General features: G+C 47.8%; 1 protein-coding gene across 3 annotated transcripts in view; it reads right to left on the bottom strand.

Annotated features, from left to right (window-relative positions):
* Positions 1–23,158, bottom strand: part of Rptor (regulatory associated protein of MTOR, complex 1) — a 298,642-nt gene that overhangs the window by 139,333 nt on the left and 136,151 nt on the right. For all 3 annotated transcript variants that reach the window (NM_001134499.2, XM_087571026.1, XM_087571028.1), the window contains 1 exon segment: positions 12,408–12,583. In NM_001134499.2, coding sequence (NP_001127971.2) covers positions 12,408–12,583 — 176 coding nt within the window.

The following is a 23,158-nucleotide window of genomic DNA, read 5'->3' as shown; positions in this document are numbered from 1 at the left end:
ATTGATAAATCAGACTCCCTTGTATGTAAGGACAGCGGGTGAACATACAGGGTGCATATGTATGATATAATTTAGTCACGTTCAGGGACTGTACTCCTGTTTCTTGTGTCCTGGGAACCATCTCTGCCCTCTGACACTCAAAGGTCCTGCTGCACTAAGTGGTCTCCATCCCCTAAGCTGACTTCAGGCCTATGGCTAGGATTGGAGCATCTACCCAGGACACCCCCCCCCCACAGGAGGCCAACAGAGAAGATGTCCCTCTCCATTAGGTCCCCAATCCCAGCAGACAGATAGCCACTTGGACTCATCAATTCTTATCATCTGCACACTCTGGAGGCTCCTTGCAACACGGTGACATCACTGACAGCGGACACAACGGCTAACAAGAGCAAGAGCTACTGCCGCCTGTGGCACTAGCCACATGGTGCATGCATGGAAGCGGCCTTTGAAGCCGCTCTGTGACACGCCCGCTCTGTGTCCTGAATGGAGGCGTCAGTAGTCTGACTAGCAAGAAGTCAGGATAATTGTCTGCAGGATACATTCAGAACACATGAAATCAATGGTGCAGTGCTGTGCCACCATCTGCACAGGTCCTATGTGACAGCACAGTCCTGGCGTGCCAAAGATGCCATCTGAAGGGCACCTCAATGCAGTGTATGTGAAAGGAAATGAAGAAGCTTCTGCAGCCACCACCAGAAAAGTACCACTTACCATTCGCTGACACGAGTGTCCATGATGGAATACACAGCTGCAAACATCAACCAGCCTTAGAGGAAAGTGGCAGTATCGCTGATAAACAGGTGTTGGCCTAGGCACACTACATGCGTAAGTCAGACAAGCAGAGGCATATCAGATGCACACCGGCAAGAAAACAGCCCAGGAGCAACTGTTCCATAAACATGGGGCCATTTAGATTCTTTGCAGGCACGATTTCCAACGAGGACCAGAACTAATTTGAAACAAGGTGATGATGGTTGGTATCCTAACACAGTCAATAAGTTGCTCTCATGCCATTGTCTGATGCCAGACAGGAGGACGGGGAGGTAGGGAAGGAGCTGCTCTCTGGGAATCCTATCACTATCACAGTACAGTGAGAACCCTACTGTGAGCTGAGCTGCACGCAACCTCAATTCTCTTTTGTACACGCTCACGGAGAGATCGTGTTCTGGCCTCATGCTGCCCTCAGCCACACTCATACGCAACCCCAGGTGCTGGGGCAGTCAGCACTGACGGGTCTCCAGATGCACTAAACTGCCCACGAGAGCAGCCCCAATAATGTGTTCCATTTTATATTAACACAGGAGAGGAGTGTGAGCCAAAAGAAAATTACCACAGATAAGCTTCAAATCAGAAGCCAGAAATCAAAAGACAACTGTTCTGTAGACAGAAACATCCACTCACTCGCATCTCTGTGAGAAAACAGCAGCAAAGGACCGAGGTGCCTAAAACTGGGTCAGTGCAGTCAGTCACTACATAAGCAGCAGCCTGGTGGCTACTACTGTTGGCTTCCACTATTGTGCCCCATACTGGCCCTCGTGACAGCTCTGAGTAGACTTGAAAGACGCTGGGGTTTAAAAATGCTGGCATTTTCCTGCCTATTGTTTCACATATGTGGGTCTAGTCTATGCCATGTCCTCTCCTGAGTGTACCTAGCTCAGTGATACCCCAGACCCTGCCAGCACACCTGTACTGACTCCCAGTTCTGGACACTTAAAAAAGTCTCAAATCAGAGCCCCCGTGATGTCTGCGACATGTGTCCTGTGTCTTCACTCAGATATATATGCATACATTTGCATGACTGCTACTGTGTAATATTTGTGTTTAATTAATAAAAAGTACTACACTATCAATCTAGTACTGTTTCTTATTTTTTCACTCAACATTCTGCATTTAAAAACACTTAAATCAACTTTAATGAGGTACAATTTGCATACGATAAAATAAACCAGTTTGAGACTTAAGTTTGCAGCAGGGACTGCTATGCTTCTGCAGTCCTCACTGTCCCCACAGAGGACACTCCATTGCCCCTCATTCCACCCGGAGACAATCTTGTGCATGTGTACATTTGTGTTTGTGTATGTGTGAGCGTGTGTGTGTGAATGTGAGAGTGTAAGCATGTGAGTGCAAGAGCATGTGAGTGGGTGCATGTGCATATATGAGAGTGAGTACGTTCACGTGTCTGAGAGCATTTGAGTGTGGATGTGTGAGCAGGAGTCCATGAGCATATGTGAGAGTGAGTGTGTGCGTGACCACAGCAACACTGGGGCTACTTCACCTTTGCGATCTCTGGTCACAGGCTAGCTTTCCTGAGTTTCTAACATGATGTAAACCCAACTTCATCTCCACGTCTGTCAGCAGCAGCTGTTACCAATGACTTACAGTAAAGGGTGGTGCTGCTGGTCTCATGTTTAAAAGATCACCAAACCCCATTTCACCTAACTTTCTAGTTCTCTCTCGCTCACAGAGTAAGAGCAATGTTAATTGTTCTGTAAGGTAGTGCAAAGTTCCTTCTGTCTTTGAATTTCTTCTCCACACACAGCTTCTACCATCATTTCTTGAAAAACAGTCCTTCCCCATGAAACCACTTAGGCATCTTTGTCCAAGACCAACAATGTGCAGTGTGCACATGGTATCACTACTGTGCGACGGTGGCTCTACACTGAGTCTCCTAAATTGTCCTCGCTATGTCCTCTGTGCTTCTATGTACGTTTTAAAGCCAAGACGTTGACTGGGACAGCACCAAGTCTATAGATGAAGTTGGAGAAAACTAACATTTAAAATTACTGAATCTTGGCTGGATATGGTAAGAACATATTTGCAATCTCAGCACTTGGAAGGCTGAGGCAGGGGTACTGCTGGTAACTTGAAGCCAGCCTAAGCTACACGCTAACCTGATTCACACAAAGGCACACACACAGAGCTGGGTCTTTCTGTCTTTACAGTGCCATTTTCTGTCTCATCTCTAATCTCTGTGATGATTCGGCTGCGTGCATTCAGCTCTCTCACGCCTTTTATTATATTTATTCCCAAATACTTCTGAATGTTAATGGATACAAGGTGGTGTTTAGACTGAATGTATTTCTGCTTTCAACTGGTTTGGATGTAATTATCTGGGTTCTAGGGTTCCGCTGTAGTGGGCTGTCAGTTTCAGGGGCTCCCTGTCTTCCCCACACACCCACATATCTAACTCTGGCTTCCTGTCTGGCAACATGAGTGTCTACTGTTTTCTCCTTTCTTTCAGCATTCCTGCAGTGTCTGTCCTTTCATATGGCCCTGAATAGGGAGGGAGTCATGGTGCCCCTTTCCTGTTTTGGGGTTCAGAGACAATGTTTAGCCTGCATAACCAAGTCCAAAGCCAGTGACGGTGCTCACTTCTCTTCCTAGTCTGATGAAGAAGTCTCCTGGGGGTGGTACAGCTGTGTCCAGCTATGAAGTCAGTCATATGGTTTTCTCCTTCATTCTGCCATGTCTTGCTTTCCTGAGATGAACCACTTGTGTAACCCACACCTTATCCTTTCTCTGCTTCCTTGAGGTTAATTTCCTTACACTATGGTAATAATCTACACATGGTCCCACACTGTCCCTGGCTAAGTTTTCAACGGATTTTGCCTTCTTGGTGTGCAGTAGGGAACATCCTCCACCTATTTTCTAACCTGTCTGCATGAGGACTGACACTTTTTCTTAAACAGCGATAAAACTCACCAGCAAAGATGCTGGGCCCCAGGGTCCTTTGTAAAGTCAACTGCAGCTTGGTCTCTGTAAGAGACGAGCTTGTTCAGGTTCTCTCCTGTCTCCAGGTGGGCATGAGAGCATCCACAGGCTTCTGGCACAGGGCTCCTCATAGGTAAGGAGGTCCCACATTCCCCTTTTGGTGCTTATAGGGGGCTGTACTGCAAGCCATCTAGCTAAAGTCATAATGACTTGAAATCTTTGAAAAACTAGCCCCTAATTAACAAATTTACACAACCAGTTGGGCCCATCTCCTCGCCCCTTACATTCTTTCTTCTCTTTATTTCCTTTATTCAGCTTTGGCTTTGGCATGGGCTCCTTCTAGCTAAAGAGACCACACAATTTAGGCTTTCCAATGAAAGGTATCAAGACTTTAGAGCGGTTATGGCCAGCACATAAATTAAACTGTGGTGACTTTATAGCTGTTCCTGGTATCGTCCCATGACCCACTAGTGCAGCTACACCGATGGTACTCTGAAGGGAAAGGCTATGAGCACCCTCTCCGGCACGTCTATGGATTCTGAGAAGGAAAAGTGCTGCTAGTGACAGAAATGAGCTGGCTCTAGACTTGTAGGCACTTAGGTGACATGTCCATTCTGAAGCAGTGAGGCAGGGGGGTTGTGCTGCACCCTAGGTCTTAACATCTCTTTACTGCTTCTCTCCATTTCATCCTGCTGGTTGGCCAGGACTTTTAGGACTGTGGTATACTACAGCAGCCTGCTTCTTCACCTGCAGGTGGAGGCTTTCTCCACTGACCATGGTGTTTGCCAAAATCTCTGCCTCAACATGTTACAAAGGCCCCATGCCCTCCATGAAGGTATGGATTAAGCAAGCAAGGATCTTGGCTCCTTCCAAAGCATCACCACAATGGCAGCAGGTAAACACACCACCAAAGGCACCAGGGAGGGTGTCACCAGTACCCACAGAGGCAGCACAGCTGGAGGTCACAATGTCAGCTCTAGTTCTGGACACTAGTGCCTGAATCTTACCCTACTAGTTCCTATGGGAGCAGCCCAAATGTCCTCATCCTGAAAGTGAGAGCTAGTGTTAGTGCAACCTTCATAGGCTTGTTGTAATACTGAGCACGTTGGCCGTGCAACTGCACAGCTGACGCTCAGTGAATCCTAGTTCTGTCTATTATCCAAGCCTTAATTTTTTCATTTGATTAAATTTAAGAAACGGTGGGACAAGGAGATGACTGACAAGTGAGAATGCTACACTGTCAGACAGAGCGGAGCCTCAGAGAAAATGAGACCCAGGAGACGGGTTCCCTTGTGCTGCAAACCCTGGACATGTTGTGGAGACAGCATGGGGTGTCCATGCTCAGGACTTCGTCTCTGGGATTTTGTTGTTAGCTGCACCCTTCCTCTTTTCTCTCTCAATCTCCATGTTCTCACCAAAGGCCTGAGCTGCACCTTGCTGCTCGTGTGCTTTCCCTGGATTCAGCATTATCACTTCAGGTTGCATGACAGGATGGCACACTGCTGCAACCCCAGCATGGGGGAGGCTACGGCACGACTGCACGTTCCAGGCTGGACTGAGGTATAGCAATGCCCTGCCTCAACATTAATGACAACAAGCCAAACAAAACCAGTCAAACAGGAAACAGTTCCTCTTTAATACCAACCTTTTCTTTCTGGGTAATTTTTATCAATTAAATTTTAAACTAGAGTTTCAGGCATGGAATGAGAAAGTTACCACAGGGTATGTCTCTCTCAGCATTCAACTCTGCCTTTTCATTATTGCGTTCCAACTACTCCATGTGGATGGAGAACACAAGACAAAGGGAGATCCTCTGGGCTTACAGATGACTCCCTTGCAGTACAGACACAGTTTATACAATAAATGGCCCATACATGCTCAAGAATACTGTGCATTCTTTGTTGCATGGAAGGCCGTGTATGCGGCTATGGACCCTGGTAATTAACCTGTTATTAAACTGCCCGTTTGCTGAACTGTCTATCAGGAGCATCTGCCCAGTTCCTGACTTTGCTCCTCCTGTCTGTCTGACTGTAGGTGTCACCTCTCAGCCTGCTGTTGTGTCAGCTCATACTGTCAAGGCCTCTGTCCTCTCCTGCCTTCCTGCTCCTTTTCCACAGTAAAGCACTTTGTTTTCCCCCTCAGTGCCACCCTGGGTTCTACATGGACCCTGGCTTCGGCCGCTGTCTTCTCAGCCTTTGTGCTTCTGTCTTGTGGCTCATGAGTGCTGCACCTCTTGCCACCCACTCTTGTTGCAGCTCACTCTGCCATCACCTGACTGCACTCCTAGGTTCTATTCCTCTTTTGGGGCAGAGTGGGGTCCTTCCTGCCTCCTTCTGTATACTCATCTTCATGCCCCAGAGCTGGACTTTCTAACACGGTGACAGACACCTGCTTTCCTTGGGAAAGGTCTACACACCCACCTCTGTCTTCTTGACTCTTCCTTTTCTCCACACTGGCAATCCATCGTCCCACTGTTTCCTGAGTAACTTCACCCATAGTGCTGCTTTCCCTATCAATCATCCTCATTCTGAGCCATGCAGAAACGCAGCTGGATCAACCAGGGAGAGGAGGGAATGGCTGCAGTCAGTCAAAAGCCCCTCAGGAGAGATGGCTCAGCGGTTAAGAGCATCGACTGCTCTTCCAGAGGTCCTGAGTTCAAATCCCAGCAACCACCTGGTGGCTCACAACCATCTGTAATGGGATCTGATGCCCTCTTCTGGTGTGTCTGAAGACAGCTGCAGTGTACTCATATATAAAAATGAATAAATCTTTAAAAAAAAAACAAAACTACAGACATTTTCTACTGGGTTCGATCCCCAGCCCCGGGGGGGGGGGGGGGGGGAAAGCCCCTCAGCACACTCACTCCTGCCTGTGCTCTAAAGCCTGCCGCCACTGCCCATGCCTCTATCCACGAGTCTCTGTCTCCAGCTTGTATCGTGGTTCCCTCTAGACTCATACACTTGGAGTTCAGACTCACTGAGGGAGTCAGCAGCCAAGGCCACACTCAAACGTTCAAATTCTTTTCTTAGGACTAAACTCAGACTTTCCACAGCACTTTGTTCTCTGAGAGTGGTGTGATTATCATCTTAACTGAATGAAAATGGAGGCTGGGACACAAAGGGTAAAGCTGAGCTTGGGAGAAACATCCTCTGAGTAGGCACACGGAAAATCTTATAGTTTGGGGGTTCAGGGGCCACTCAAAAACCAGTTGGGACCTGTCTGGAACCAGAAGATAGGAAGACTGTAGGTCAGACTCTTCAGGACCAAGGTCAAAAGGCACCAGTGCAACCCTGCAAGGAAGGTAAGCCAGACCACAGCTTTCGTTTGTGCTTCTGGATCTTGTTTTTGATTTTTCTTTTTTGAAACAGGGTCTCACTACATAAACTAAGCTGGCCTCGAACTCAGCAATTCTTCTGTCTCAGCCTCTGGATGCAAAGATTTCTTCTCATTCCTCTCCCTCTCCCCTCCCCATGCCCTCTCCCCGTCCCCTTCTCACAGAATCTTAACAAAAACAGGACAATGGTGGCCAATGCCTTTACTCTCAGCGCTGGGGAAACAGAGGCAGGCTGATCTCTGTGAGTTGGAGGCCACCCTGGTCCTGGAGTTCAAGATAGCCAGGGCTATACAGAGAAGCCCTGTCTCGTAAAACAGACAGACAGACAGACAGATGAACCGATCTAAACAAGTGGGCAGGAGAGATGGCTCAGTTGTAGAGAGCACCCACTGCTTTCCTAGAGGACCCAGGTTCAATCCCAGCACCCATGTTAGGTGGCTCACAATCTCCTGAAGCTCCAGCTCCAAGAGGATCTCACCACCTCTTCTGGCATACACACATCCATATGCACACACATGAATGCCTACATATACATACACACATACAAAGATGCACTTTGTCTTGGTTAATTCTTTTTTTTTTTTTCCTTTTTTCGGAGCTGGGGACCGAACCCAGAGCCTTCCGCTTGCTAGGCAAGCGCTCTACCACTGAGCTAAATCTCCAACCCTGTCTTAGTTAATTCTTAATTGCTGTGAACAAAAGGCCTTATCAAAGGCAGCTTATCAAAGAAAATGTTTAATTTGGGGTTCAGGTTTCCTCAATCCATGACCAGCATGGTAAAGAGCATGGTGAAAGTAGGCAGGCTGGCCCTGGAGCCGTAGCCAAGAGCTCACATCTTGATCCACAAGTGCATAGCAAAGTGAGCTAACTGGGAATGGCCTGAGCTTCTGAAACCTCAGAGCCCACCCACAGTGACACACCTCCTCCAACAAGGCCACACCTCCTAGTCCTTCCCCAAAAGTTCCACCAATTGTAGATGAAGTATTTAAGCATATGAACCTATAGTGGTCATTCTTAATTAGACACCACAGAACCTAAACAAGAGCTTAGCACTGAAAGGAGGACAGGAGGTCTATCCTCTAGCAAAGCTGCTGAGCTCAAAGACTCCTCGAAGGACAGAGGGTTCAATACTACAAAACTATACAGAAGCAACTCCTACTGACTCTATGCTTAGTAGTCTTCCAGAGAAAACATGAAGTAAGTGACACCATAGTATCTGAAATGAGGTACGATGGCAAAAAGCCCCATACCCTCCTTACACAGGATGCCTGCCAGGCCGTCCTGCGAGGACCGACGGGGCAGAACAGTCGCTGCCGCAAACATCTTCAACACCGCACAGTTAGCACTCGATCTCCCAGAGACTCAGTGGCTTAACTGGGAGGGAGGAATTCTTGACCTCACTCCAACCCAAACTAATGTTGTTATTTTCATTAATAGACAGTGGAACTGTATGCCGCGTGGTGCAACAGCCATCAATCTCTTCACAGCTGGTCTCAAAGCAAACGGAATACCTCTGAGTCAGAACTTCCAGCAGCACACACGTATGCCCGTAATAAATTTAAAATGGTATTATGCCACTCAATCAAAGAAATAGAAACAGCTAAAGGAAAACAATATATATTTTAGATGCTTACACTATACTGATTCATATGGGAGGCAAGGCAATTACTTACAGAGAATATTACAATTGTTAACTTCAGAATTACTGAAATCAGTCCTGAAAATAAGAAAGAGGCAAATTTCCTGAGGCAAAAATGAAAAAATAAAATCAGAACAATGTCTTCTGATAAAGTGCTTCTTCATCACGTAGGAATCATCACTACCCCTGCCAACAGACACAGCAGACTTGGATAAAGGCTCAGCTTCATCTGCACTGCTCACCAAGCACAGGGGCATTCTTTAGTGACCTCCCATACATAATGAGGGCAGGAGCTTTCAATATTATCATGGAAAGGAGGGAGCGAAAAGTCCTGAGCTTTCTTCCTAGGTCGTTCTCTGTCCTCAACGTGGCTGTCATTTTACAGCCTAATCCTGGTTTCAAGTTTCTGCAGCAGAAATTGGCAAACTCCAGCTTACAGATCAGACCCAGCCCAGCGCTTATAGATAACACTGGTGAAGCCCAGCCACACCTGCCTGTCACATCTGGTCCCAGCTCCTTTGCCCTGCATCAACAGAGCTGGGGCTTCTAACCAAAGAGCTGGCCTTGCTCAGGAACCGGCCTTCTGAGACTGTAAGAGCAACTCTGAACTGGCCGACTGTCACCATCACAACGCTGAGCCCTAAAGGCACGGGCGAGCTTGTTAAACATGGAGAGTATGATGGGAGGTGATGAGAAGTTTTTTAGTACAGAGACAAAAGGCTGAGAGTCAATAAGTCAAAAAGTTGACACTTGCTATCCTCTGAAGATAAAAATGTTGGTTACTCCCTCCCATTTTGGACTTTTCACTAATTCTCTGAAAAGATATATTCAACTTTTATTAGAAAATACAAAACTGACTTTACAGTGAAAAAAGCCCCTTAATTCTAAAGTACTAGACTCACTGCAGTACCTCACTGAGATTAAAGATATACTCAGCTGAGCTGCCAGTGCTCAGGTGCGGGCTGTGAGGACCATTCTCCCCAGCTGCAGCACAGGGCTTCAAAGGACATGTGATGATAGCTATGCTAACTTTGTTTTACTGTACTTCCTACTAAAGCGTAATGCTCACCTCATTTAATTATGCCCTCAGTCCAAAGATGTCAGGCACCTATGCAGTGACATGCCTCTGAGTGGAGAAAGTCCATTCTCTGCCCATTCTCTGGCTGGGGGCAGGGTTGAGCCCTTAGGGCTGCCAGTCCTGCAGGTACAACCCTTGCCCATTTGTGAAGGAGGGCAGTGTAGGACCAGCCGCACTGAGCGCTGACTGCCATGTGTCAGGAAGGCATGGGTGAGCCCAGGCATGGTGTCGGGCTCTGAGGTACTTGTGTATGTCTGCTCACCCTCCTTGCACATCCAATCACCTGCCGAGAGAACTGACTGCAGCAGGACACACGGTCTAACAACAGGGCTGGTGTCCTTACCCATTCCTGGACCCAGAAAGCCCCCAGGAAAGCTGGGGAGTCCTGAGGCAGAAGTGGAAGTGGCCATGCAGCCAGCTCTGTGGGGTCCACGGTGCCCTGGCAGCTCTGAAACACAGCCACTTCATAGCCTCGTGCTTGTTCTACCAGATATGATTACACCCTACCGAGGACTAATGGCCTTACTTGTCATTACTTGGGTCATGTTCTTAAATACAATTCTCCACAAATTTCCCACATACATCCTGTGAGCTATCCCTCAGTCCTGGGTGACGAAGTCACTCATTGACCCTGCAGCCTAAACAATGCCCAACCAATGACTGTGACTGCCTCCCCTGAAGCTCTGCAGCCTGGTAAAGGGTGCTCTGGCAGTGTACCCCTGTCTAGGTACTCTCTGTTCCTCTTAATCCCTACCATGGGAACACTCTACTTCCACTGCCAGCTGCTATGAGGAACACTTGGTTAGTCATGGTCTAGAGGAATACATCTGCCCTTCTGGTACCATGAATCCATTCAGTGCTCGGTCATCAATTACCTTCAAGTGTACATATTTTCTCTATCTTGCATAAAGTGCCTATTTCAGAAGGCCACATGGCCTCTCCTCTGCTGGAAGACGAGGTGTCTGAGGCAGCACGTCTCTCTGCACGTCTGCCCATAATGCTCAGCTCAGCCTCACTCAGGACCAGCTGGAGTAGCATGCTTTGCTTCCAGGAAGTAGACTGAGTATATATGGGAGGGACTGCTAGACCCACAACAGTCTGTGGACTCACTCCTAAAGCTTCCAGTGATCAGACACCAAGTTCCATAGACAAATAGCAATGCTCTTGTGCACCGACAAACCCAAAGGCCTCCACAAGAAGGAGGAAAGGAGACAGAGGATGGACAACACATGAGCAGTGTGGCTTCGAGTGAATTATATTCTTCCAGGGATATGCTCGGTCTGGTCCAGGCGCTGTTAAGAATTTTTGTGGGCCCTGACACTGACGCCTTGTTCCTTCCTGTCCCCCAGCATTACCTGTCTTTTTCTGCCTCTCCAGAAACACTGCCCCTGTGTTCCCAGTGTGCCTCATCTATCTGCCCTCAACAGTCTTCCTATGACCTTTCATTTCAAACTGGACAGAACCAGATCCTTTCTCCTCAGGCCCCACTGGTCCTCTTATGCTGCTTCTAGCTAGCTACCTGCAACCTCACGCATTTCCTCCCTTATGTAAGCTTCACCTACATTTGTTCATTCTGCCTCTCTCAACACTTTGAGGAAAGGCATGCTCTTTAGGAATCTAGTTCAATCATGCAAGGCTATGCCACTGGGCACAAAAGAAAACACCCAGGCCTAGGTCTAGCCACATACTTAGTGGACCTCTTCCAGGTAAGGCAGCCCCCAACCCTCCAATAAAAGGTGTTCTGGGTATGTTCTGCCCAGAGACTATTTCAAACCCTGGGTAAGCTCTGCACCAGAGTGAGAAGACAAGCCTGTTCTTTGCTGCAAAGACAAAACAATGAGGCCACTTTCCTCCTGTAACTTTAAGCCACCTACATCAGGCTGCAGTCACCCAGAAGGGTCTTTCTTCCCAGGGCTGACCACACTGCTATCACAGTCCTAGGTCTACACCTTTCTATAGTTTCTCTGAGTTTGGGGAAGGACCTGAAAACTGAGGCAGTGCTACCAAGCTGACATGATAAAGACCCAGGCAGGCATCCCTCAGAGGGTGCAGAGTGTCAGCACAGCTGCATGGCTCTCACCCGAACCCTCCAGATGGTCGTGAAGCTGCTGATGAATACAGGCTCTTCAGCAGCATGAGGGAAAGTGGGTACTAAAGACTAGCGTGCAATGTGGCTAGCTGAGCACGTAGCCCTTGTTGAGGATGCCAGCAGCCGTGGAACTATCAAAGGCAGGCTGGGTCTGGTCCACCTCATACATGTCCTTGGAGTACTGCCCAGGACTCAGAACTGTGGTGGTGAAGGAGTCGGTCTCCTTTCACTGCTAAGAATGCACTCAGAGACTGAACTGTAGTGACTTCTTTCACAGTTGCCTGTCTCTTCCCCACTGAGAGGTACTTGCTGCTGAGTCTGTTCTTAGCACTTCCCCTGGCTACTCCTCCTTAGAGAACAAATATGTGCACAAGGAGATCTTGGACACCACAGCAATAAACTGCACCTGACCAGATCCAGAGAAAGCGCACCACCCACCCCCATAATGCACACAAATACCTAGGTCCTGTGACATCAGAACCCAGGGTCACTGTTGGGATCAGAATAATGCCCTGGGTCCCTGGGAAGAAGGAGACCTGGACTATCGGACACTTACCAGCGCAAAGCAATCTTGATGGGAGTGGTGAGGCAGGATGTGAACAGGTCGGCTGGGAGGTCAGGGATCATCGGCAGGAGCTCGTGGGCCTCACAGGCTGCCAGCTGGATGCAGTTTTTCATTGAGGGAGGCAAGGGCATCTGGGCAAGTGGATGGTTTGGGTTAATTGCAGCTACCTACAGAAGGACACAGAAAGACGGTGGCTTAGCAGACACTCCCGAAGGGCACACTGGACATCAAAAAGAACAAAACGGCACCAGTAGTACTGACTCTGCCCTGACAAACCTTTCCCTGTAGCCCCCAACACCCAAGGTGGTGCCAGTTCTCACCGCACCCGTCCATGCTAACTTGTTTAAACATTCAGTCCCTAATCTATTAGGACATTACTTTGGAGGGTTTAAAGGCATGGGAAGATGACCAGATACACATAACATCAGTACTAAAAAGACATCAGATTCAAGCAGAATAAGAGTGTGCCTGCCATCATCACTGAGACAAAAGGAAGGATGCAGACCATGTACACAGTAAGGTACATTAGATGATGGTTTTCCATGTATACCTGATTTCTCTAAATGTACAAAGAATGTATACTTACTTCATGAAGGAGATAAGGGGGTTTTGACTGATTTAGGCATTGTCACTTTAAGGTAAGGAAAGTACATGTCTGGTGAGGCTGAGGCCACTCTCAAGGCTCCCTCACGCTGTCGTCCACTCCCTCCACCATTCTTGTCAGTTTTATCTCCACTTTAAAACATCTCCAGCATTAGAAAGCATTAGAAAGCTTTGAAGGCTGTGACTGGAGTTGAGCACTCAGGAGTCTGAGCAAGGAAGACTGCTAGGGGTTCAAGGCCAGGCTGGACTACACATGATGCAGCTGCCCGCCTGCTCTGACTGGTTTTAGAACTTTTCTTGGTCCACTATTTCTTCTGGACCAGTGGTTCTCAACCTTCCTAAGGCTGCGACCCTTTTATACACTTCCTCATGTTGTTATGATCTCCAACCATAAAATTTTGTTGTTACCTTCATAACTGTTATTTTGCTTCTCTTATGAATCTGAATGTACACACCTAAGGACATGCAGGTTGAGAAGCACTGCTCTAGACAGCCTTGAGTCTAGCCAGGCACCTGTGACACCAAGGTTGGAAGTAGCATACTCTGCACTTTTTATGTCACCTTCAAGTCCTCAAACGGTGGGCATTGAAGGCATATTTTACCAATAACCCCTTCTACTATAGAAATATTAAGCCCAAAGTCAAACTTCAGACTCTGGTATACACAACTATAAACGACATAAGCCATTTAATAAGAGCATCACATAAGTGATAAGCTCTATAAAACATAAACTAGTCCATGTTAAATACTCACTATTTTGCTTTAGTTGGAATCAAACCCAGGCTATTACACATTCTGGGTAAACACTCTCTGGCTGAGCTACATATACCCTGGTCACATGGGAGCTATTTCAATGTACGGTTCAGAGTTCAGTGGCTTGATATCACCAAGATTTTCTTAAGGCAGAGAGAAGGAAGGCAAAATCACCTGTAAAATAATGTTCTGTGCTCTGGCTGTGTAAGATAAGACTGATAGGCAAAGACATAACTGTAAACAGGAAACTGGTTTCCAGGCCTTGTGTAGGCCAGGTGAGAGCCCTGGAGCCTGCAGAGACGTCAGACCGCAGCCTCATGGACAGGCACTTGGGAGCAGGGAGAGCTGCACAGAGGGACTCTCCAATAGGCAGCCTGGTGTAAAGGGGCTGCGAGGGAGCAGGGACAATGATCTCTGCTCCTGTGTAGGATCCAGGAAGTCAACAGAGGCAAGAGAAGAGTCCTGAAGTTTGGCTCAAAGCCTTGGACAGGAAGTAGGCCAGTGGAAGTAGCCTGGAGTGAATGACCAGGGCCCTATAATCTAAATTCACTTCTCTGTTTCCATTTGCTAAAAAAGCCCCTATAGGGAGCTGCTCTATGAGCAGGGGAAGGCCTGGACTTGGGCACAGGTGAACCGCATTTAGGAGCAGACAGCAAGTAAACCTCAGGTGTGTTCTGTGACCCCACCCACCACCTATGAGAGCTGCATCAAGTACATATAGTCCTGCCTTAGGGATAACTAAACTCTGTGACATTTTTCTTTAAAAAAAATTTTTTTTTGAAATTTAAGGCAAAAGATTTAACCAATGAACAATTCTTTCAGATTTGCTAATATAGGAAATAAAAAAATTGATTTACACATGAGTTTTACTCCAAACATTAGTTTTAATTTTTATCTAAGATATTGGCTCTTTAATGAATAATCCTTCAGAAGGCAGCATGCATATGTTTGGCTCATTACCGGGCAGGCAGGCAGGCATAGTGTGGAGCGTCCCCACAAGCACCATGGCTCCTGAGATCCCCTCTGCCCAGGGGATTTCTCCTAAGGAACTGGGAGGCTCAGGTACCAGAACAATCTTTAGATGCAATTCACTGCAACCAGCTCCCAGGTCATGTGCCACTCTGAGGGGGCAGTACCTGCGTATCTTGTTTTTAAACTAGCCACTGAAATAGCATTGCTCTGGTCTTTCCCACATACATGGCAAGACACAGTAAGTTCAAGAGTCTAAAGAGGTGACGTTCTGAGTAGCTGTGCCTTCAGGCACCTCTTTTCTGTGGTGAGCAGTGCCTCACTCCGTATGTAGCTGGACATGAGAGAACTTGGGGTAGGTGATGTTCGTGCTACTCACCCGGCTTCATTAGTATTCAGAGGTCTAATGTGACACACTGAGGAGAGCATGCTGAAGTAGACTTTTAACACACACGTCACATAACTGTATGCACCCAACTATAAGTAACAACTTAATGGAGTGGTTTGTGTACGGAAACCCTGAAATCTTGGCCAAGGGAGTGGAAGCAACTTCTGGTGGACTGCAACACAGTGATGTCCTCAACAGGTGCCCAGAGCCTGGCTCAGCCAGTTTCTCACGATTATTCTGATCTTAGCCCCAATTATTTTAAAGCCACTTAGGTGCTGGCAGTTTCAGCTTCTAAATGCTCTCAAACCATTCCACAATCCATGAACACATTACTTAGAAATGATAAGAAAATTCCACTCCCAACCATAATTGAATTGAATCAACAACTACAGAGAAGGTAATGTGGGAGGCTCTCAGCCATGTCTCAGCATAAGAAGACATTAAGGGGCAGTTTAGCACCCACTCTGTCCGTCGTAGGCTTCTAGAGGACAGCTCAGGGTCACGATCCCCCGAGAAGGGAGCTGTCCAGGTGCTACTGTCCAGCCCTGTCACTCGGCGGCACAGTGCTTACATGTGTGTGATGCACAACACTCACAATCACAAATGTCTTCCCTTAGAGCTGGGGCTCCTGGAGGCCCTCACACAGCATGTGCGAGAAAGCACAGCTATTTGGACATAACGGATGCTGATCTGAAGCATTTCTGGGGACTTGTTCTAGGTTCTAGGTCCAGGGGACAGTGCCAATGGCATGCTTGCTGTCTCAGGCTGTCCAAAAAGCCTGGCTTCATGCCAAGCTCCTCCTTGCCACCTCTTTATGCAGGCCACGCCACACTCTAAGTTTAGGGTGGTCATCATTTTTCTGCCATGGTCTTTCTTACAACTCACAGCATCTTCATGTGTCCTCTGATGATCTGAATGAACCAACCCACAGTTAGCTCTGAGCACAGTGCCTTACACTGTATCCTAGAGTAACTCATGAGGCCATCTTTCTTTGGCAAGGGGTCATACACTTTGTGAACCCTTCTGAGTGACAGGAACTCAGGGAGTGGGAGAGGGAGGGAGTGCTGAAGGACACGTGACAGCTGAACATGAGGGAGTGCCCCCTCAATCCTCAAAGGACAGCCTAACAGGCCAGCCTGGAAAATACTTACCCCCTCTCTGCTACGATGAACATGGACCCGCCCAGCAGCACTGCTGAACAGACATTACAGCACAATGTGCTCTCCGTGTGTGTGTGTGTGTGTGTGTGTGTAAGTGTGTGTGTGTGTGTGTGTGTGTGTGTGTATGTGTACACCTGTTCCTTCTACAGGGGTCTGGGCTATTTGCACTTTCCTCCAATGGTAGCTTCTCTGTCACCTGATGTCTTTCCCCCTCTAGTGACCACTTTCCATAATTCATCCCCATGTTTTGGTCATTGTTCCCTCTCACACCAACTTGAGGACCACCCTCGTAAGCAGCGTCTCTATGTTCTTGCATCTGCCAGCTTATTCCATCGGCTTTTAAGCACATGCTGCGAATGTACACCAACAAAATAAAGATTAAAGAAATTGTGTTAAAAAAAGAAAGGAGCCTCCCCTCCACAGTCTACACTGCCCCCAGCTCACTGCCTTCCTCTGCTCCCTGAACATCCTCCATGGGCACCGTCACCCCACATTTCCTGCTCTCAATCTGGCACTGAAGTAGCCCTGCTGATCCCAGGGCCCAGAGCCTAGACGGTCCCCTCAGCCCTCACCTCCATGACCTGTCAGAGCAAGCCGTCAGCAGACCATCCCTATTCCCAGCAAGTGTTCTCTCCCACCCAACTTTTGAATATTAGTTTTCTTCCCACCCCCATCCCCCCGCTATTTCTGGGCCGACATCACAGAGAACTTCATGATGTCTTGGCTTCACTTCCTCAGCTTCGAACGCTCCATGGCTGTAGTCAACTCAGGAACTTTCCCACATTTCCAGAGCCAAGTGAGTCTCTTAAGAGACTTGGAACTCCATAAACCAATGCAGAACTCTTGCTCACACATCTCCATGCAAACTCCAGCACTACAGTCTACTGGGCCCAAAGGATGGCTCTGTCCTCCCTGCCCAACAAGGTCTCACACTGCTGCTTCTCCCTCTCGACACACGGCAGAAGGGTAGACCTAGGGCCTCTGCTAAAAGATATGCCCCACCCCTCAACTTTAATACTTTCTTTTCTTATCTCTGTACCTGATTCGTAAGCAAACTGGTCTCTCTCAGAATCTGTGGTGTACATAAACCCCCTCCGTTGCTACCACTAAGTCCAAATTTTCAGGAACATCGTCACTGAGGTAGGGAGAGTGGCACGATCTGGACTGTCAGCTCTGCTCAGCACCTTAGACAGAGCTACACACAGCCCTGGGGAGTGATAGTCTTTATGAGATAGCACATTCGCTGAGCGCTCACACAGGCCAGGCATTATGTTGGACAGCACACTGCTCTCTGTTCCTAGCCCCCAGTGGTTCCCTCACCCTCAGAATCTCGAAGAGCCAGTTTGCCTCTGTGCAGTAACTGAATACCAAGCAGCTGCAGCCCAGTCACCTTCCACAGATCAGGTCTCAAGCGAATAGTTCCCACCCTGAACACACAATGGCCAAGTTCATCTCTCCTCACTCAGTGTGAGAAACATTAAGATCAAAACAGACCAAAATAAAATAACCATCCTGGGGGGGGGGGAAGGGGGGAGGGGAAAAAAAATAACCATCCTGGAGGAGACAGATAACGTAGAAACATGGACAGAATCTTGTTAAAGCTCACAAATAAACATCACTTGTAAATTACAGGAGAAAATTAAGACAGCACATAACAGATGCTGGCTCATTTCCCTGCTGTCTACGAATGATTAGCAATGGTGCCAGAGGAAAAGAATGGAGGACCTGAAGTATAGCTTGCAGGACAGAGACAGGCAAGGCATCAGTGCCAGACAGCACCAGACCCACAGATGCCTGGGCTGGTCCATGACTGTCATACAGCAAGTGCCCAGAGGACACAGCCAACAAGAAACATGCCTTTGAGAGGTAACTTGAGGATGAATCTGTGGCACTCAGTCACAGTGTCTACCACTTAACACCAGTACTCTGGGAAACAGGACAGTTGGATTAACATGAAAAAGAGCCTTCAGATGACTTATAGCACCCCAGCAGTAAACACGGTGACATATAGAACGATGCTGGCCCTGCTGTGGCTTTAGCAAAGGAGCCTGACCGTCTCTCAGTCTGTGGAATACATACTTGGAGAATATCATGACCATCGTGACATCAATTATTTTTGTCAAAATTCCTAGTTACAGTGACCAAGGTATGAGAACACATACTTCTGTTCACAAACAAGGTGCCCAAGTGGAGAGCAAAGAAGATAGGTCATCTACATCGAATGATATTGCAAAACCTGGCCTGTGTCTGACAGGAGAAAGAGACCAAGTGCTGCAGGGTTAGGCCTCAATGTCAGAAAGGAGCACAGCATGCAGGCAGATGTATGAGGAAAGCCTGGCAGTGTCAGCAGCAGAGAAGAAAACATCAGCACAACTGGGGCTAAACTTGCATAAGGCTCTTCCTCCAACATGACAGTGCTTCTCTTCACTCTCAAACTCCAGCCAAACACACCAAGGACTGTAGGTGTGCTGGCCCTGGAGCCACCCTGAAGGTGCTCAGGATGGCATTCTTCTGGGACAAAGATTAGTGCAGCAGCCTCTGCAATACAAAACAAAATGTCCCCACACCTCAATTATCCACGCATCAGAACAAAAGAGAACCCTTGCATGGATTTCACCCCAGCTGCACTGAGAGCTGGTGGTACCAGAGCTACAGCTATGGCAAAGAACACAGACCATGGACAGAGAAGCTACTCACAACGTGGCTGTCCTGCTTACAGTCCAAAGGTGCCCATCAGGACTTCCTTCCCTGAATTTTATCCAGATGAAGGCAGGAGTCCCTTTGGATTCCTGACCTGGCTACAATGTGGCCAAATTTTCAGGAACATCTCCACTGAGGTAGGAAGAGTGAAGTTAGGGTAAAGACAGCCAGTAGCAGGGCTAAAGAGGAAGAACAATGATGGGTGTGTGCAATGTAATCTCTTGTGAGATGATCCACAGCCATTCCCAACTCCAGTCTCCCTTTGTAACCTACCCTGCAGTTCCAGAGAAAAACCTGCATTCATTTTCTACTGCAAGAGGCAGAAGGAGAAAGCACCACTCCTCCCTCCCTCCCTGCCCATCTCCTGGAGACAACGAAGTGCCTGGAGCTGTGGTGGGCAGGCCACAGCCAGCAGTTCAGAACAACACGAGGATGGCAGAGAGGAAGAAATATCTGGCTCCCGCAGGCAATACTCAAGGAGTAAATTATTCGCCTTAGAGATCTTATTAGCGAAAAAGATAAACTGTAATCTGTCTAAAACCCAATTGTGAGTTTGCACTGCAGCAGCTTTCCAAATGCAAATGCTGGGCCCAGGGAAGACTGCTGCCATACAAACTCCTGGGCCTGCTCCGTGCCTGCCTGGACTACTCTTGGACAAGAAGTGAATCTACAACTCAGGGGTGCCAAGAGCCACAGCCAGCTATGGGCAGCTGAAGCAGCCTGCAGGCACTCAGCAGCAGTGGAGGAAGGCTAGTGTAGAGGGGAAGGGGGCTGTCTCCAGGACGTGAAGAATGTAACTCAGGTGGGCCACACCCAGCTCTGTGCTCAGCGACATTTGTCATGTTTCGGAATCTCCATACACCAAGCACAGAGACCTGACTACATCTGGGGCAGGAGATAATTATAAGAAAAATCACAGATGACAGAAATAAGAGTTGGGAGATACGAAGGAAAGGAAATAAACTAGAAGCTCAGAGCCTTAGACATGGAAGGTGTGGACCACAGCTGCTGAGGCTGGGAATGGCCCTGCTAAGGATATCATTAATGCAACAAGGCTGCTACTATAACCTTACTAATGTTCATACCCTTCTAAGTTCATACCTGTGCTCCCACAAATTAGAGCAGCTCTCAGACCTCATCGGATTAGTTCCTTTGTGCTGTGGACAGTAACAGAAAGGCACAAATCAAAGTGCAAACAGCACTGTGTGCAGTGGGGTGCATGGCCATAAGTGGGACATCTGAATCACTCCTCCACTCAGACCCAAGACTCAGGGACCACAGAGGAGGAAGAGGAGGTAGAAAAGCTGTCCTAGCCAGAGGTCAAGGAGGATGTGAACAAATCGGTGTCTTCTGGACCCATGGGGTGACTCCTCATGATCACACAGCAGCAGTGGTTGTGCAAGATCTGCACAAAATCAAAGCCAGGCAACAGTTCAGTGTGGAGTGGGCAGGGCTAACAAGGAAGACCTTGTGGCACTATTAGAAGGTATGGTCTTGTTGGAGTGGGTGTGTCACTGCGGGTGTGAGCTATAAAACCCTCTTCCTAGCTCCCTGGAAGTCAGTCTCCCACCAACAGGCTTCAGATGAAGATGTAGAGCTCTCAGCTCCTCCTGCGCCATGCCTGCCTGGATGCAGTCATGCTCCCACCTTGTTGATAACCTCTGAACTAAAGGTTACTAAACCTCTGAACCTGTAAGCCAGCCCCAGTTAAATGTTGTCCTTACAAGAGTTGCCTTAGTCGTGGTGTCTGTTCATAGCAATAAAAGCCTAAGACATATGGCATTCACAAAGAATTAATAAAAATTTATATTAAAAATACAGAAAGGTCACAAAACAGAGAAATCAAACACAGCACCACAACTGAGCAGAGGAGACAGGGGAAGAGGAAGTTGGGACACAGATCCATCAACTACCAGGGTGTGCATCAGATTCAAATAAACATTAATTACAGCTACCAGCAATGTGTTTCTCTGCTATCAGACTTCTATCTGGTTCCTAACTCACTCCTTCCAACCACGTGGGTTTTGGAGCTCAAACACAAGTTGTCAGGTTTGGTGGCAAGCATCACTACCTACTGAGCTACCTGCTGGACCATTTACCTTTTTTTTTTACTCACATGGGTCTCACCAGGCTGGCTCTGAACCCACCATGTATCCAGGCAGGTCTTGAACTTGCAATGCCCCTGCTTTTGCCTCCAATGTGCTGCTGGTCCCTGCTGAGTCTAGTAATCCTTAAGGAGAAGCCCCTAATGGCAGCTCTGCTTCCGGTTTGTGTAAGAAAAGAAGCTCATGCAAAGACAATAGGTGTTTCAGGAAAGAGACAGGGAGCCACAGCCCTCTAGGCCAGAGGAGGGAAAAAGGCACCTTAGTGACAGGTGTCCCTGCCTGGAAGGTGGTGCCAAGGGTTATTTTATTCATCACAAATGACATGCTACTTTAGTCAAAATTAAAGCACTTATTTTTAAAAGAATTGTGAAAGCAGAGAGACTTGAAGCTTTTCTTTAATTTTCAAATTACAAAGTGATATGATATTAAAAAAAAAAAAAAAACCACACAAAAAAACCCCTAGGAAAGACTCCTGAGTGACAGATACACATTTCCTGGCTCTGAGGAAGCTCTAATCTGTGCAGTAATTCGTGCTGGCTGTTATGAAGCTGCTGCCTCCTTTACCTACAGTATTACTCTGTGAGAAAAGCACACAGCAACCAAACCCCAGTGTCCCAGGGCAAGCACTACACCGCCAGAAAATGAAGGCAGATAATCAACCCTTAAAATTTATGTCACTCATGTGTGTGTTCACACTTATTATTTGGGGGCTTGTGGTCCAAGCAGCCACTTTCTGCTGTTATATTTAATCATTTTCCTCTCTTTCCTACCCTCCCCCACATGCTACCAATCTATTCCCCAATTGGATCTTGGCAACCACAAGGACAGGCAGGAGGCACAGCGATGTTGTCATCTCCTCCAACTGTAAACCAGAACAGCAGCAAAATACTTCATCCCAGAGTCTACCGCACACCAATTGCTCATCAACTTCTATCAGTTCACATACTGCACAACAAAAAGTATCAAAATATACTGCAAGTTTACAAAGAAACTAGCCGGCTGGGTTAGTTTAGGTCTTTATTCATTGAAAACAGATCCCATACACACAGCTGCTCTCAGACCCCCTCCTGCAGTCTGCATCTCCTGAGTGCAGTGCTGGGATCACAAGGCGTGTGCTACCACCCCACAGCCAGGAAGGGCCACACTGAGTGCGGAAGCTGAGCAGTTGCATGGGACTGATTTCTACACAGGAGGGCGAATGACTAAGGAACTAATGGAATAGCTGGGAGCCAACTTTATAAAGCTCTGTGACTCTAGTTCTGCTGTTTTAGGCAAGAGACTGAGTGGACACTGACCACGGAGAGCGTGGAAGAGAAAGCTCAAGCTACTCTGCAGCCATAGAGAGAATGAAGCTAAAGCTGAGCTACTCGGGAAACAGTCGGCGTAACACAGCACCTCCTTCCATGTGCCCTGTCAGGAACATCTCCTTCATGATGAATAAGCCCACTAAACTGCTTTTCCCCCCCTTCGTTTAGAACGATGTATGTAAATCATCGTTTTGTACTTAATGAAATGAATAGTGTTTGTGGCTGATTAACCCGTGACAACAGAGAGAACACACACGGTCCTGACAGAACAGCACCACAGCGTTGGCCAACAGGCGTTCAGAGATGCTTGAGCTGTGGCTTCACTACCCAGCGTGACGGCCTGAACAACCCTTACCTCCCCTCCACAGCTCAGGGGCGGGCTGGGGGGGGGGGGGGGCGCTTTGCTACATTTACTGACATTATAAAGGGGGGACTTTGTGTTTTGTTGTTGGCTTGTTTGGTTTTGGTTTTTAAGACAGGGTTTCTCTGTGTAGCCTTGGCTGTCCTGAATTTGCTCTGTAGATCAGGCTGGTTTCAAACTCACAGAGATCTGCCTGCAACAAGCACTGGGCTTAAAGGTGTGCATCACCACTGCCTGGCCCAATATTTCTTACTTGATGTCAGGAAACACAAATTGCCTCTTGGCACTTGGGATGTTTACAGCTGATAAGTTGGCCCACTGTGGACAAACTCAGATGAAGTAGCTGAGAGTAGGACATTAAGCTGGAAACACCAACCCTGGTCTTCCCTTCCTCTT

Source organism: Rattus norvegicus, chromosome 10 (assembly GCF_021556685.1).
Source record: "Rattus norvegicus strain SHRSP/BbbUtx chromosome 10, alternate assembly SHRSP_T2T, whole genome shotgun sequence".
In the NCBI taxonomy this organism is placed as follows: Eukaryota; Metazoa; Chordata; class Mammalia; order Rodentia; family Muridae; genus Rattus; species Rattus norvegicus.
The sequence above is the reverse complement of the archived record's forward strand: the minus strand, read 5'-3'. Positions and strand labels throughout refer to the sequence as shown.